The 14,191-nt window shown below is 35.1% G+C and overlaps 2 protein-coding genes and 1 pseudogene across 3 annotated transcripts; 1 reads left to right on the top strand and 2 right to left on the bottom strand.

Moving 5' to 3' along the window:
• Window positions 1-2,006: 2,006 nt before the first annotated feature.
• LOC120156649 (protein DA1-like) lies at window positions 2,007-7,007 on the top strand. 2 transcript variants are annotated; one of them, XM_039167949.1, is made up of 13 exons: window positions 2,028-2,111; window positions 2,490-2,543; window positions 3,128-3,279; window positions 3,544-3,634; window positions 3,799-3,934; window positions 4,134-4,254; window positions 4,371-4,454; window positions 4,996-5,115; window positions 5,229-5,441; window positions 5,766-5,828; window positions 5,914-6,032; window positions 6,409-6,467; window positions 6,563-7,006. In XM_039167949.1, exons 3-13 carry the CDS (start codon window positions 3,169-3,171, stop codon window positions 6,877-6,879), a joined length of 1,434 nt encoding a protein of 477 aa, XP_039023880.1. In that variant the 5' UTR covers window positions 2,028-2,111; window positions 2,490-2,543; window positions 3,128-3,168; the 3' UTR covers window positions 6,880-7,006. The 2 variants fall into 2 exon arrangements, with proteins under 2 accessions (XP_039023884.1, XP_039023880.1); XM_039167953.1 differs by lacking the exon at window positions 2,490-2,543 and having other exon boundaries at window positions 2,007-2,111; window positions 6,563-7,007.
• Window positions 7,008-8,558: 1,551 nt separating this feature from the next.
• Window positions 8,559-9,692, bottom strand: LOC120156665 (probable galacturonosyltransferase-like 1). Its single transcript, XM_039167961.1, has one exon. It carries the CDS (start codon window positions 9,653-9,655, stop codon window positions 8,591-8,593), a length of 1,065 nt encoding a protein of 354 aa, XP_039023892.1. The 5' UTR covers window positions 9,656-9,692; the 3' UTR covers window positions 8,559-8,590.
• Window positions 9,693-12,338: 2,646 nt separating this feature from the next.
• LOC120156684 lies at window positions 12,339-13,947 on the bottom strand (annotated as a pseudogene).
• Window positions 13,948-14,191: the final 244 nt, after the last annotated feature.

The following is a 14,191-nucleotide window of genomic DNA, read 5'->3' on the forward strand; positions in this document are numbered from 1 at the left end:
CATATTATTCGTCAAGTAAAAAAGATATAATGAATCGCTTATAAAATGGAAATGACATTACCAACATGATTGGTTTAAATGGCAGGCAACTTGATATCACTTAAGTGAACTTTAAGTTCGAATCTGTGTATGCAAAAAAAATTCGTCAAGAGATTCACCCACCACAACTTTTCTCTTGAGGTTGTAAGAACTTTAGTATAGGACAATTTATAGCATAAGCAAACAACTGTGACATCTGTTGGAAAAAAATGTGATAAATTGGAAACTTTAAGACATATTTTCTAAGTGTAAAGATGAATAATTGAATAATAAATTTATTGATTCATATTCTACTACGTGAGATCTTTATAATGATGTTTCATATGCTCAAAACAGTTGAGTGATGAATGAGAAATTGATGCTCAAAGTATGCATGTGAATGTTTTACCCACTACGAATTAAATAAATATTTTCCTTAAGTGAATCTTATCTTGATATAATATGGTGTTAACTGATTATTTATGATATTATTCGGATGCTAATTAACAACCGAATTTTATTTAAGTTGGTATAGATTGATTGTTTATGATTTTATTCGGATACTAATTAATAGCCCGAATATATTGTTTCAAATTCGTCTCCCTTGTGGAAACAATATAAATACCGTGCTAACCTATTAGGTTAAACACGGTTGAAAAACTCTCCTCTTCCTCTCTTGTGTTTCGGTGATAGTTTCTAGCAAGATTTGGTTAGTGATCTCGCAAGTTGTGCTACTGTACGCTGATCATATCGTTGTTATATCATGGTAGACAGAAAACTAAGATATCTCGAACACCAAGGAGTGGCCGAAAAACTGTCTTAAGGAAACTGCGTTGTTGCATACCTTAACCTAATTCAAGTTTGATATCCTGATATTATTCGAGTTCTTTAAACGGTGCACTTAAATTATTGAGGCAATGTTTTTCCCCACAGTGGTTGAGGCAATGTTTTTTTCAACCATATTCGCTATTTTGTTTATTTATTTATTTTTTTTTACGAATGTTGGGGTACACTTAAATTGTTGGTTCTAGAAATCATGTTTCAACGGTGCTCTTTAAACGCTCAAACTATTATCTTATGAACGAAAACATTCGAACATTAACTTTTAAAAAAACTCAATCATATATCTTTATTATATTATATTACTCGCAATTCATAAACATATGTCTTGATACTATGACGAGGGCCAAGAAACGGTCCACAAATCTTTATTATATACAAAATATATTGAATAAAATTTTTATTATCTCGTGGGATTCAGTCCCACGGTGGACAATTCATAATTGTCGGAGGTCTTTCACGGAAGTTGCTCTCAACCTAATGTTAGGGGCAGTCTACTACCCTACCTCCCTCTTACCCCATACATAAGGGAATAGAATCAACTAATTTTTTATTATATTTATATCAGTCCATCCAATGATTTATTTTTATATTCGTGATTGTGTATAAGATAAGGATAAAGCAACAGAAGAAAAAGAATTGTCATCTATAGATTTGATGATATTGTATAGCATTATCGTGATGCAGCTCTTAAGGAAGCAGTTCTGTATTTATAATGCCAATTCTTGAAGATATTCATGCCAAATGTTGTGGACATTACCTCATCTTCTTTCCTTTTTGGAGGCACCGGATGATGAAAGGTCATCTATTTTCAACAATAACTAAAGTTATCTGTTTTCTTGGTTGTTAAATTAGAATGAATTAATGATAAATGAAACATATTCTCATCAATAAGATAATAGTTACGAAAGAAAATTAGTTTATTTAAGAATATAACACCAACCACCTCGTCAAAATGTCGTCATTAGGTAATACACTAGTACTGTTTGCTAAGATTGAGTGATCATTTTGTATTTTTGTAAAAATTTAATGGTGAGAATAGTAATTAACATCAACTTTAGTGGCCATTTACTTAGTTTAGCCTATATAAAGTTCTTAAAACAGAGATTTTTCCTCATATATATTATATATTCTTTTTCCTTGCGCTCTCTACGAAGAAAGGTTTGCCTCTTCTCTGTTCAAGGGGGTCTTCTAGTGGATGAATTAGGAGAACCCCAGGCTTAAATTTTAGAGGCAACACCAAAATTGAAAAGGTGAAAGTCGACCTATTGGATTTGATGAGTCCCTTTGGAGAGTTATCTCAAAATTTCATCAATTTTTCTACGTTTTCTTCACACTTGATTCTGGATTTGCGTACCGTCGAAGAACGCCTCTTAGCTTATTTGTATTCCATTCCTTTTCATTGTTAAAATCGTGTATTGGGTTTTTGTGTGATAGTTTCTTCTTTGGAGCCAAATAAATAAAGGGTGTCACTGTTTTTCTTGTTGTTTTGCAACGTTGAATAGATTATTCAATATCTGTTCTCAAAATAGAAAGAAAAAAGCAAAAGGGCTAGGGGGAATATATGTAGCTTTATATAGAACTGAAAAATTTGCAACTTTTTTTTGGTTAATTTTGAGATTCCGATCTAGGTCTCTTTTGCAATCTTCTTCCACCCTTTGCTGCAGGCTGTTGATTTGTTTGAGGTAAGTCATTTTCTCCGTTTGTTTTATTCTTTACCTTCTGTTCTTTAAGAGCATGCAATTCTGTCCCTATCATGAATTTTATTGGCATCTTCAGCTGGAAATAATCTGTTTTTCTTTTCCCTTCCTTTTCTCTTTATGTCGACTTGGTTTGAGGAGAATTTGATGTTTTAAACTGAAGTTTTACCTTAAGCATTCTGGAGTAGAACAATGCCAGGTTGTTGGTTTTGATTGCTATTGTTTTTCCTGGTTTGGCTTGCTTGCATTGATGACAAATGAAGCTGAACTGATGTAACCTATTGTAGGCATTGGAGCATGATCTCAGTATGTACGAGACCCTGTTATTAAACAAAAATAGAATATTTTCCTAGCTTATACAATTATTTAGCATTCTTTTTGTCTTGGCTGTTTTTAACCCACCTTGATTTATTATATTCTGTTGAGCTTCGTTCATTGATGATTCTTCACTTAAAGCGTGGATTGCATAACTTCCTCTTTCGGGATGTGTTTAAATTTACTGCAGTGTATAAACATATATTTTGCAACATCTTTGTGTTTATTTGCTTGAATGTATGTTCTATTTGCAGGCAGAAACCTTATTGATTATGAGCGGATAACATCCAGCGACATGGATTGGATTAAAAGGATTTTTAAGGGCTTTGGCCAAAATAACTCAGAGGAACATTATCATGGAGATCATGTAGAGGATCCTCAATTTTATGCACCATCTGGAACAGGGGTATTTTATCTCTTACTATTTCTATATGTTCTCGACTTTCTCGATGATCAACCCCATCCAACATGTAATGCTACTTCTGGTTCATTCATGAAGGTCCTGTCTACTTACTGGATTTGACTAGGTTGTGTCGTGACATGTTGAAATTAGATTATGAAGCATTGTTTGCATCAAAGGATACTTTCTTGCACCAATAGGTATTTGAGTTAGTTTAATTAACTTCTAATGTGTTTTCTATGTTATATCTTGGTTTCATCCTTGATGTAGGATGCGTGGCAGGAGCATGAGAATGAAGAGATAGATCGAGCTATTGCCCTATCCCTTCTAGAGGAAAGTCAGAAGGGGAGAAACATGATATGTGAGAGCACGTATACCCCAAAGTTGACATGAATGTTTCTTTTTGCTGTATATTATCATATCAGTGAATTATTTGCCAATACAATATTCTTTCTCTTCCCTACTTATTCTTGTAATCTAACGTGCTATAATTTGAATTATTAAGTCTCTCAAATTATTGGGTAGATGATGAATCTCAACTAGAGGAAGATGAGCAACTTGCAAGAGCCTTACAAGAAAGCTTGAGCTTTGAACCTCCTCCCCAATATGAAAATGTGAATTCGTATCAACCTAACACAGTCCATTTTCCGATGGGATACAGGTATTTGAATTTTTCATTAACTACGATAAATGTTTCACCCCAGCTTATTTAATCAGGGTTTAACTAAGGGCTTATCTTTGAGCTTTTATCCTTTCAAATATATGCTAATAAATTGGTTTTCCTTGGCATCAATTAGGTTCGAAGATTTTTGCCCCCCGGATCTTTTCTTTCTTCAATTAAAAAATTGATCTTTTTGTAGAATTTGTGCTGGCTGCAATACTGAGATAGGTCATGGAAGATTTCTAAATTGCCTCAATGCATTTTGGCATCCACAATGTTTCCGTTGTCATGCTTGCAACCTTCCAATTTCTGATTATGAGGTAGAAAGTTACATTTTTAGTGGACCTTTTGGTAGTTATCAATGTTAATGTCTGTGGTTCTTTCATTAGATGTTTTATTGATGATAACTAATTTAGATGTCCACCTTTTTCTGCAGTTCTCTATGTCCGGGAATTATCGTTTTCATAAATCTTGCTACAAGGAGCGTTACCATCCAAAATGTGATGTTTGCAGCCACTTTGTAAGCTTTTTTTTTTGCTTATATTCAGTTTATTTTAAATTTGTTTCATTTGTAAGTCACTCTATGCATAAAAGATAAAGGTGGTATTACTATGATTTATGCATAAGTCACTGAAGTTACATATTACAAATGTTAAATGTAGCGACAAACTTATAGTAATACCAAATTATGAGTGTGTTTTTCATGTTTTCCATACGTTTTTACCTAATAATGAAATTCTGAGTGCTAAATAAACCTGAACATGAAGGTCATACAAGTATGTATGAAAACCATGCAATAGCGTCTTATGGATATATATGGTAACATGAAGCTTAGTTCATAGTTTATGTCGCCAGATCCAGATGTAGTTCTGAGTTTAAACAATGGAAAATACAAGTTGGAATTTCAAAAGGAAATTGATATTTAGGAAGTCCCTATATATATTGATATCGCATACAAATCTTTCATTGTATATTTTTTAACTTTTTTTGAAACAGAAGAATTTCCCGCTAGTCTCTCATTTCTGGTTGGTGTTGTCTTTCGGCATATATACTTTTGACAGATTCCAACAAACCCCGCCGGTCTTATTGAATATAGGGCACATCCTTTTTGGATCCAGAAGTACTGCCCCTCTCACGAACACGATGGTACTTCACGGTGCTGCAGCTGTGAGCGAATGGAGGTGAGTATGATGAAAAGCTTTTATTTAAATTACCAGAGTAAAATTTTGGCTACTATTTCTGAAGATGGTGAGAACAGGTTGAAAGCATGACACTTTTGAGTAATCATATGCAGCCACGAGACATGGGATATGTTGTCCTTGATGATGGACGGAAGCTTTGCCTGGAGTGTCTAGATTCTGCAGTTATGGATACCAAGGAATGCCAACCCCTTTATCTTGATATACAAGAGTTTTACGAAGGATTAAATATGAAAGTCGAGCAGCAAGTTCCATTACTCCTTGTTGAAAGGCAGGCTTTAAATGAAGCCAGAGAAGGAGAAAAGAATGTAAGTTATGATTTTAACTCTGAATGTAAGGCTTTAAATCAGAATACTCTGGGCATGCTTCTGCTTAAAAATTGTTTTTTTGGGTTTTGGGAAATACCATGTTTTCAAACTTGTCTTACTGCTTAATGGAAACACTTGCAAGCTATGTTACTCTGATTCGGGTATGAGTGTCAGTTAGGGATATGTATCAAGCTCGGGTTTGTTTTTCTCATGTAATTTAAGAAGAAGAATAAGAAAAGAATAAGAGCAATATAGCTGGTGAGAGAAAGTGTTATCTCCAATTTGTTTGTGTAGTGATTGCATTCTAAAATTTGTGTTGGCCAGGGCCATTATCATATGCCAGAGACAAGAGGACTCTGCCTTTCTGAGGAACAAACTGTCAGCACTGTAAGAATTTTCGAAATTATTTTTTGTCTTAGTGTTCGATGTAACTTAGAAAATTTCCATATCATCTTCAACCTGAAATCATCAGATTCTAAGGCGACCAAGTTTTGGGATCGGAAATCGAGCCATGGACTTGATAACAGAGCCCTACAAACTGGCACGAAGATGTGAAGTGACTGCAATTCTCATTTTATATGGCCTGCCAAGGTTTTGTATTGTTTTCCATAGTTGCTTCCACCAGGCAATTTCATGTTTTTTCTTTTCATCCCATTAATTTGCAAATGATGAATGCGAAAGCGGGAAAAATGTCGATATAAAATTAATCATAGCTGAAAGTTGATTCTATAGGTATCACGATGTGAGTAGTTTAAAAAGTAATGAACTGAAAAAGAGTGAATTCAACAGGAACTGCTTTAAAGAATTGGAGTCCTGATATCCTCTTCTTTAGCTTCCGACTTCTAGTAACATTTTTGCCCCTTTCTAGAGTCGTGCATGTGCAGATGATGCGGACTTCGATATTACTCTTAATGCTTCAAATAGAGTTACCGTAGTTGATGAAAAATCGAAAATATTGTTTATGTAGGCTACTGACTGGATCGATCTTAGCGCATGAGATGATGCATGCATGGATGCGACTTCAAGGTGTTTTGCATTTCCATCTTAATATGTAGGGCAAAAAGTGTTCCAGTTTTGAATCTGGAAAACATGATTGACAAATTTTGCTACTTGTTTGCCAGGTTTCCAAACTCTCAGTCAGGACGTTGAGGAAGGAATTTGTCAGGTATTAGCACATATGTGGGTAGTTAGTCAGCTCGATTCTTCTCCTCCTAGCAGTGCTATCGCATCGACATCATCCTCGGGCTCTAGTGGATTAAGAAAAGCGAAAATACCTGAATTCGAGAGGAAGCTTGGGGAGTTCTTCAAGCACCAAATTGAGTCAGATACATCACCTGTATATGGAGATGGTTTCAGAGCGGGGCATTCGGCAGTTTATAAATTTGGGCTTAGAAGAACCCTTGAACATATTCGGATGACAGGCAGATTTCCTTACTGAGAATCCTCCTAGCCCCCTAATTCTTAAAAATGGTTTTCCCTGTTCTTTCTAAAGAGATGAAAACCACGGCTATATCATATTTAATTCCAATTTGATTGCCTTTTTTGTACTTGAAAACAGGTCAAATCTGATGATAATTCTCCATGCTTGTTTATTTAAACAAGGAAAGAATATTATATGATATAACAATCTCCAACAAACATTTAAATCACCACATAGCTGCTCTTCCTCCAGCTCAACCGTTCAGCCTGTAAACCTATAAAGCCTCACCATTTCTTGACAGCTACGTCACTTTCTAAGCAAACCGACGTACGCTTGTAAACGACCTGAGCATTCAGCGAAGCGTTAGTGAATTGTTTAGTGGGAAATTCGTTTTTTTTTTAAACAAATGAACATGAATAAGATTTTATGTTCGGCGGAAAGTTTGTTTCTTTTTAAACAAATGAACATGAACAAAGAGTTCGCTCGTGTATTTACATTTGTGAACATTTGGTAATCTGTTCATTTATATTCGTTTGTTTACGTTCGTTTGTTTATATTAAGTTCAATCTCTAAATTTGTTTGAAATATTAAGATTTAATAAATTTTAACCTTAAATCCATTAATGTTTTAAAATTCAATTAATTTTAAACCCAAATAAAAATACTCAAATCAATTAAAGAAAATATAAATCCTAAAATTATTTGGAAAGAAAAAAACTCTTCTCAACTATAAACCCAATTAATTTTATTTTGCTACTTTTCATTTACGTTCGTTTAAGTTCTTTAGTTTTGTGTTCGCTTACCTTCGTTTATTTGTGTTTGTTTATCATTTTAATGAATGAATATGCATGAACACGAACAAGATAAATTTCTTAATGAATGAACACAAACAAGAAATTTTGTCCGTGTTCGTTCGTTTATTCGGTTAAAGTTAAACGAACGAACATAAACATACTCTCGTTCGTGTTCGTTTGGTTTATTTACATGCCTAAACAAACGTTTTCCTAGAAAGAAGAATTTTTTTTCTAATCCAATTCAAATGAAGCTTCCAAGAATGTAAATGAGTCGGGTTTGAACATATAAGATTATGTTCACGTTTGGTCGGTTTATCTTTTAAGGTGCTTATATTTGATTTTTGTTCGCTATAATTTTTAATATTTTGTTAGTGTTTGGTTTAGTTAGTTTGCAAACATGTTTATGAAAATATTCGCTGACGTGTTCGTTTAATGTTCACTAATATGTTTATATTATTCGAGTTCCATTGACATTTAACACTATCTTTTTAACCTTTTATTTCCAAGTCAAAAGAAAAAAATGATGAAATTATACCAATAGTCCTGAGTTCCTAGCTTTCAAATGAGTTTGTTCGTGAATAACAAATCATACTTCTATCTATATTGGATCATTTATTAAATAAACATAAATTTTTTATTTATACATGTTTATTTAACTTTATAAACAATAGTTTTTGTTTCATTTTAATACCCTTATTCAAAATTTAACGTTAAGTTTTGAAAACTTGAAAGTATATGTACTAAAACGGATCAAAACTGATAGTTTAGGTACTAGACGCGTTTAGTTTTTAACGATATGATACTAAAATGAAATGAAAACTAAACATTAGGCATAGTTTTGAAAAATTAGAAGTTTAAGTACTAAAACGAATCAAAATTGATAGTTTAGTACTAAATACATAGTTTACCCAACAATTAATCGAATATTTGGCTGAATTACTCTCCAACTTCCAGTAGATCATAAGGTACCCACAAAGCGTCCAAAGGGCAGGGTCTTTTAGCATCAAGCCTCGCCCATGGCTTCCCTTTTCCACTCCAATGTAAAAGACTAACCGGACCAGGATGCAAATCCCGGCACAGACCTTCAATATTATCACCCCCAAGACCGTGTTGATTCCACCTCCGATCTACCGGAGCTATATTTCCGGCGAAAACCAATAAAAACGGCGGCAATGAACCCAGCTCATAAATCCTCATTCTTTTCTGAATCTCCATCCATTCCTCGATCTTTCTCGTGTAATCCCCTTCCCTCCATCGATCAAGGTCGATCAGCATTACCCCAGTGTTGAAATAACAAGCTTTACGGTTCGAAAAAGTCGAGGATAACCAAGGGTTCGACCAAAACGTCGGAGTGAAGTAGGAGATGAAGTTGGCATTGCAATATTCCGGTGCCGCCAGGACTGAGTTATCCCCGAGTTGAGTTGCAGCGAGTATAACTATATCGTCGACGAGAACCAGGTCCGAGTCGAGGTACAAAACACGGCGGACGCATAAAGGAAAGAGATCGGCTAAGTAGCTTCGAGCGTAGTTCAAAGGACAATCCAAAGCGGAACGGATTGATATTGAAATGAGACGGGAAACGGTAGAGTCATCGAAAGGGTAGAGTTTGAAGTTGAGGTAAGGGAAGGAGGAAGATATGGTGGAGCGTAAGATTGACGCGTTCCCGGTGGCGGAGACAACGAAATGGAAGACGATGTTGTGGGGACAAGAGGAGTGTTGAAGCACTGAAAAGATAGCCGCCATGGATCCTCTGATGTAAGGTTTGTCGAGGGTCATTGCCACGTGAACTGCTTGGTCCGAGCATGAAATCGAGGCTTCGCCATTTGATTCGTCTCCATAATCAGTGGTTAACATTACAGGGCAATCCGGAGAGTTGTAGAACTTGGAGGCTTCTTTGAATTGCTGAGTTATTTTCGGTGTAGCGGCGGTGGTGGAAATGGCGGCGGAGGAAAAGATGGTGAAAGTTAAGAGGAGAAAATGAAAAATCAGCGATTGAGACATGGAAGGGGAAGGGGAAGGGGAAGGGGAAGGGGAAGGTTGATAGCATGTTGGGTTTTAATTTAATGCAACGAGAAAATAACATTTATAACATAAAAAAAACTCAAAATTTGAATTTTTGGTATTTTTTTAACCAATTTATAATATACCTCTGGGAGACGCAACAACTTCTTGACATTATGAGCGGATTATGAAATTGTTGGCATTTAATTTTAAAGTTTCATTTTATTTTAAGTAATAATAATAATTAATTTTGTTAAATAAAAGATATATTTTATAAAAATTAGAATAAATTATTCATATTAAACAATAATTTCTCCTCAATTTACAATACACAAATTAATCATTACAGAGTAAAATAAAATCATACAAAATGATTAAAAACTCGACCAAATAACTCATAAAAACAATAAATACAAACAAACATCACTATCAACGATGAAAGATAAACATGTGTCACACTAACATAAAAATACATATAATAGTGACGATTTTGACAAATTAATTTTATCATAATGCAACAATAATTTATTTTGTGATTGTAAGTCTCTATCAGTAGAAAAAAAATCAGCCCGTCAACTGAATATAATTAACCCTAAAAAATAATAATAGATTGATAAGATAATCAAATAAATGTCAATTGAAGAAACGATTGTCAAATTCAGAAAGAAAAAAAAATAAGAATATAAGAGCATATCGAACTTGTTACGTAATTATTATTTTTATATTAATAATTATGTGCCAAACATTTATGAATACCAAACAAGAAATTTACTAAAAATAACAAATGCTAAGAATACATGATTTAAACCAATTGATTCATACCATATGAGGAATGGGGGCAGTGTATTCCCAACCGTAAGCCATAGCTTATCCATTTGAGCATGCAACTAGGTAGGCAAAAAAAAGTGCTCGATATTATGTCCCAGAGAATAAATGCTAGTCCGTGACCTATAGTTTTAGAGAAAGTGAAGGTCACTTATGACTAATTGACTATAAAGACTGACCCTATGGACAGCTCGTAAAGCACAACAATTGCTGAGCATTTTGCATGATGAATTATAGGCTTAAATGGCTAAGCACATTTAGTCACAAAACTATGAAATGAATAAGAAATTTAACCTCAAGCAGTATTTAGCGAATTAACCATTTAGATGCCTAGAGTTAAATGAAATAACAGAAGGAAAAGAGAGTTACCTGACACGATGCCTAAATTTCCAAATCTGCAGGTTCACAAGACCTCCTTAGCAAATCCATGTGTTTAAAGCTTGATCCAACGACCTAAAAGAGCCACAACAAGACAAAAAAGGATCTTGAAACTGGTGGATTAGATAACACTAGGAGGCTAGCTAATCCAATGAGGCCATTTTAGGACCACATATCAATAAAAGAAGATAGCAACAATTCGAACCTGCTATAGCGTTACTGTCTTCTGAGGAAAGCCACAAATCATGCCATGGTTCTTTGAAAGTAGTTAAAAAGGACAAAACAAACGCTGGCCTCCACCATCATTTAGATCTTGTAGATCCTTTTCAAGTACCAACAAAACCAACTTATGCTATAGCGTGCATGTGGGTGCACAGGACAGGAGAAGATGCACAGAAAGAGAGTAATTACCTTTCCAAAATGGTGGGGTTCTATGTTCTAACCAACGAGCCTCTGACGAAAGGAAATGTCATTACACCATCATCAATTGCACTGTAACTACTGATATACACATCCATGTTTTACAAAGTAACCATGGATCAACGAGGCAAAAAAGAGCTAGTAATCTAATATGCATTGTCAGCACAATGAACACTAAAGCAGAAGATAGCATCAATACTAGTTAATAATTCAATTAAGAAGTAACCTCCCTTCACAAATTTGATAATTCCCTAAACAAATAATAAGCTGGAATCAACGACGAGAATCCACAAATCTGATTAACCAAACAAAACAAAGCAATCAATGCTGTATTTACCTCTCTAGTTGATATTCATAGTCCATGGCTCCATGCAAAATTAGCACTAGAATCACAACCTGGGTTTGCAAATTGAAGCTGTGTCATGAGATATAATATAAACAGCTATGCAAGCACAAAGAATTGATCTGTCAATCAGACCCAGAAAGGAAACCATTTCATTATCACTGTATAAGTAAAATGACAGTGGAAGCCGACCTTTGAGGATGAGATGACGAGTGGAAAGACTATGCAAATGCTTATATCAAAGCTTTAACTGCAGAAAGAAACAACTCACCTACACTACCAATATTTAACCTTCCACCTTAGTCCAACTCAGATATCCCCTCTCACATACTAAGGAAATAACCAGTGGCCATGGGATATAGAAGGCCAAGACAATCTATTTAAATTGCAAGAAGTTCCAACTCAGGAAATGCTAGGCACCTAAAATACTACTTCATTTCATGTTTACCCAACACTCGAAAATATTATGACTAGAAATAAGCTGAAAATACATGACCTTACTCTCATGACTCAAGAATTTTGCTGAAACTGTGTTGTAAGAAAAATACATGACCATTAGAAAACTATAAGAAAATACACGACCTTGCTCTCATGGTTAGAAACGGCATAAATACTAAACAAACCGACAACATTCCACATATTAACGGCAATCATCAAATGAACAAAAAATGAATATTGAAAGTATCATACAATAAATTCATCAATCACCAAGCAAAAAACAAAAACAAAAATGAAAATTCATTTATTATATTTACACAAGATATTGGACTGACAATTCTAAAATAAGTTGGCAATTCATGCTTTGATAGCAGATTTGGTCTATTGATAAATCATTGCAAAGATAACACAAATAATAATAAACAGAAACAGCATCTTCAGATATTGATCCTGCTGCCCTTGTGCAGTACGATGGTGGTGGTGATGATATCCGTGAGCATGGCCACCATGATATGAATGTTGAAACCCATATGGAAACCCAGCAGCTGGGCCAAACATGGCCGCATCAGGAAATCCATGGACCTGAAGGTTAAACAGTGATGGAAGAAGACCACCAAAATCGGCAGATAATGTGAAATTTCCAAACCTCGCCGATGCCAACGGTGCAAAGCCTCCCATGAACCCGAATCCATTTTGGGGAAACTGATTTGGATCAATTCGGAATATTAACACCTGGGATAGATTTCGACCTAGGATCTGTAGACGACTTTCCCCTTCCATACAAAGGTACCTTTCTTCCTCCACAAGGGCCTTGCAAACAGGAATGAATATGAAGCACATAAAGTGACAATGGGGTCTTGCGCTAAGTCAAAGCAGATATTGCATTCAAAATTGCCAGCATCAGCATTTGCATTGTTGCTAGAGCAAGATGGATTCTGGGGCGAATGGCTCGCAGATCCCCCAAACCGACTTGCCATTTCTCAGACTTCCTACACGCAGATTCCTATAAAAATCAAATTCATACCAGATCAAACACCAAACGTACAATTAACTAGTATCATCAGTTTCACCAGGAAATGCAAGAATACAGAAACGATAGAATTTTCCGAAAATATGAAGGATGTCATACCGAAATCAAAGCCTATAAATGTTCATATGCTTGTTGGGACATTAAATAATCTCAAATTAAAAAAAAACACAGATTTCTTATGAAAATCAGCATAGCTAATTAAAAAAACGCACACAATTAATGACGATTAATCAAAGATAAATATCGGAATTCAACGGTAATAAAAATGAAAAAGAAAAAACAAATCTGGCATTTAAAAACTAAAAAGATAGGGAGAAATTAAATTACTGACCTTCGAATAGATTAAGGGGGTCAAAGGCTTCTTAAGGGTATCCAACACCTCCTCGGGGGAAAACTATAAATCCTCAGCCCATGCTGCCACGACCAAGCGAGCTTCGTCATGTTGTATGTCGCTCTGTTATTTTCCCAGACCACGTGTACAAACTTCAACCTCCAACTACGAGCCATAAAATCCATCAGATGCAGAACCAGTGAGGAAATTCTCTCCATAGATGTACCTCTTTGTAGGAGGAGCCAAGCATCCATGCTATCCAATTCAATAATAACTTCTCTCAAATCGCTGTCCCATGCCAACGATAATCCATCCAAAACTCCCCACAACTCGGCCTCAAGCACGGAACACACCCCAATACTCCTAGCAAAACCACCAATCCATACCCTCTGCGTTCCGAATCACCCCATGACATACCGCACCACCTGTCAACGTATTCTGGGGCCCATCCGTGTTTACCTTGCACCAACCCGGGGTTGGCGGTTGCACACTATTTTGCCTTTAATATAAGAATTATGTATTATGCGTCTCCGATATGATTTACACTATTATGCCTTTGTTGTGTTTATGTGCCCCTTCTTGCATTGTATACATCTATGATACAATTTGTACATTAAGAATCTCTTATACAAGTTACTTTTCTAAGATATGAATACCATAGTAATTAACTGATAACACGTATAATGTTGAAAATACCATATTATGATCACATATTATAGTCTCTTCATATTATGTAGCTGTCAGATTTCATCTACATTAAATTTAACAATT

Source organism: Hibiscus syriacus, unplaced genomic scaffold (genome assembly GCF_006381635.1).
Source record: "Hibiscus syriacus cultivar Baekdansim isolate YM2019G1 unplaced genomic scaffold, ASM638163v2 tig00002840_pilon, whole genome shotgun sequence".
Lineage (NCBI taxonomy): Eukaryota > Viridiplantae > Streptophyta > Magnoliopsida > Malvales > Malvaceae > Hibiscus > Hibiscus syriacus.

Excerpts from the sequence above, each read along its gene's own strand:
- LOC120156649 (XM_039167953.1), top strand. The coding sequence starts at position 3,169 with ATGGATTGGATTAAAAGGATTTTTAAGGGCTTTGGCCAAAATAACTCA. Across the intron at positions 3,635-3,798 it reads GAAGGGGAGAAACATGATAT|ATGATGAATCTCAACTAGAG; the intron begins GTGAGAGCACGT and ends ATTATTGGGTAG. Across the intron at positions 4,455-4,995 it reads GTGATGTTTGCAGCCACTTT|ATTCCAACAAACCCCGCCGG; the intron begins GTAAGCTTTTTT and ends TACTTTTGACAG.
- LOC120156665 (XM_039167961.1), bottom strand. The coding sequence starts at position 9,655 with ATGTCTCAATCGCTGATTTTTCATTTTCTCCTCTTAACTTTCACCATC.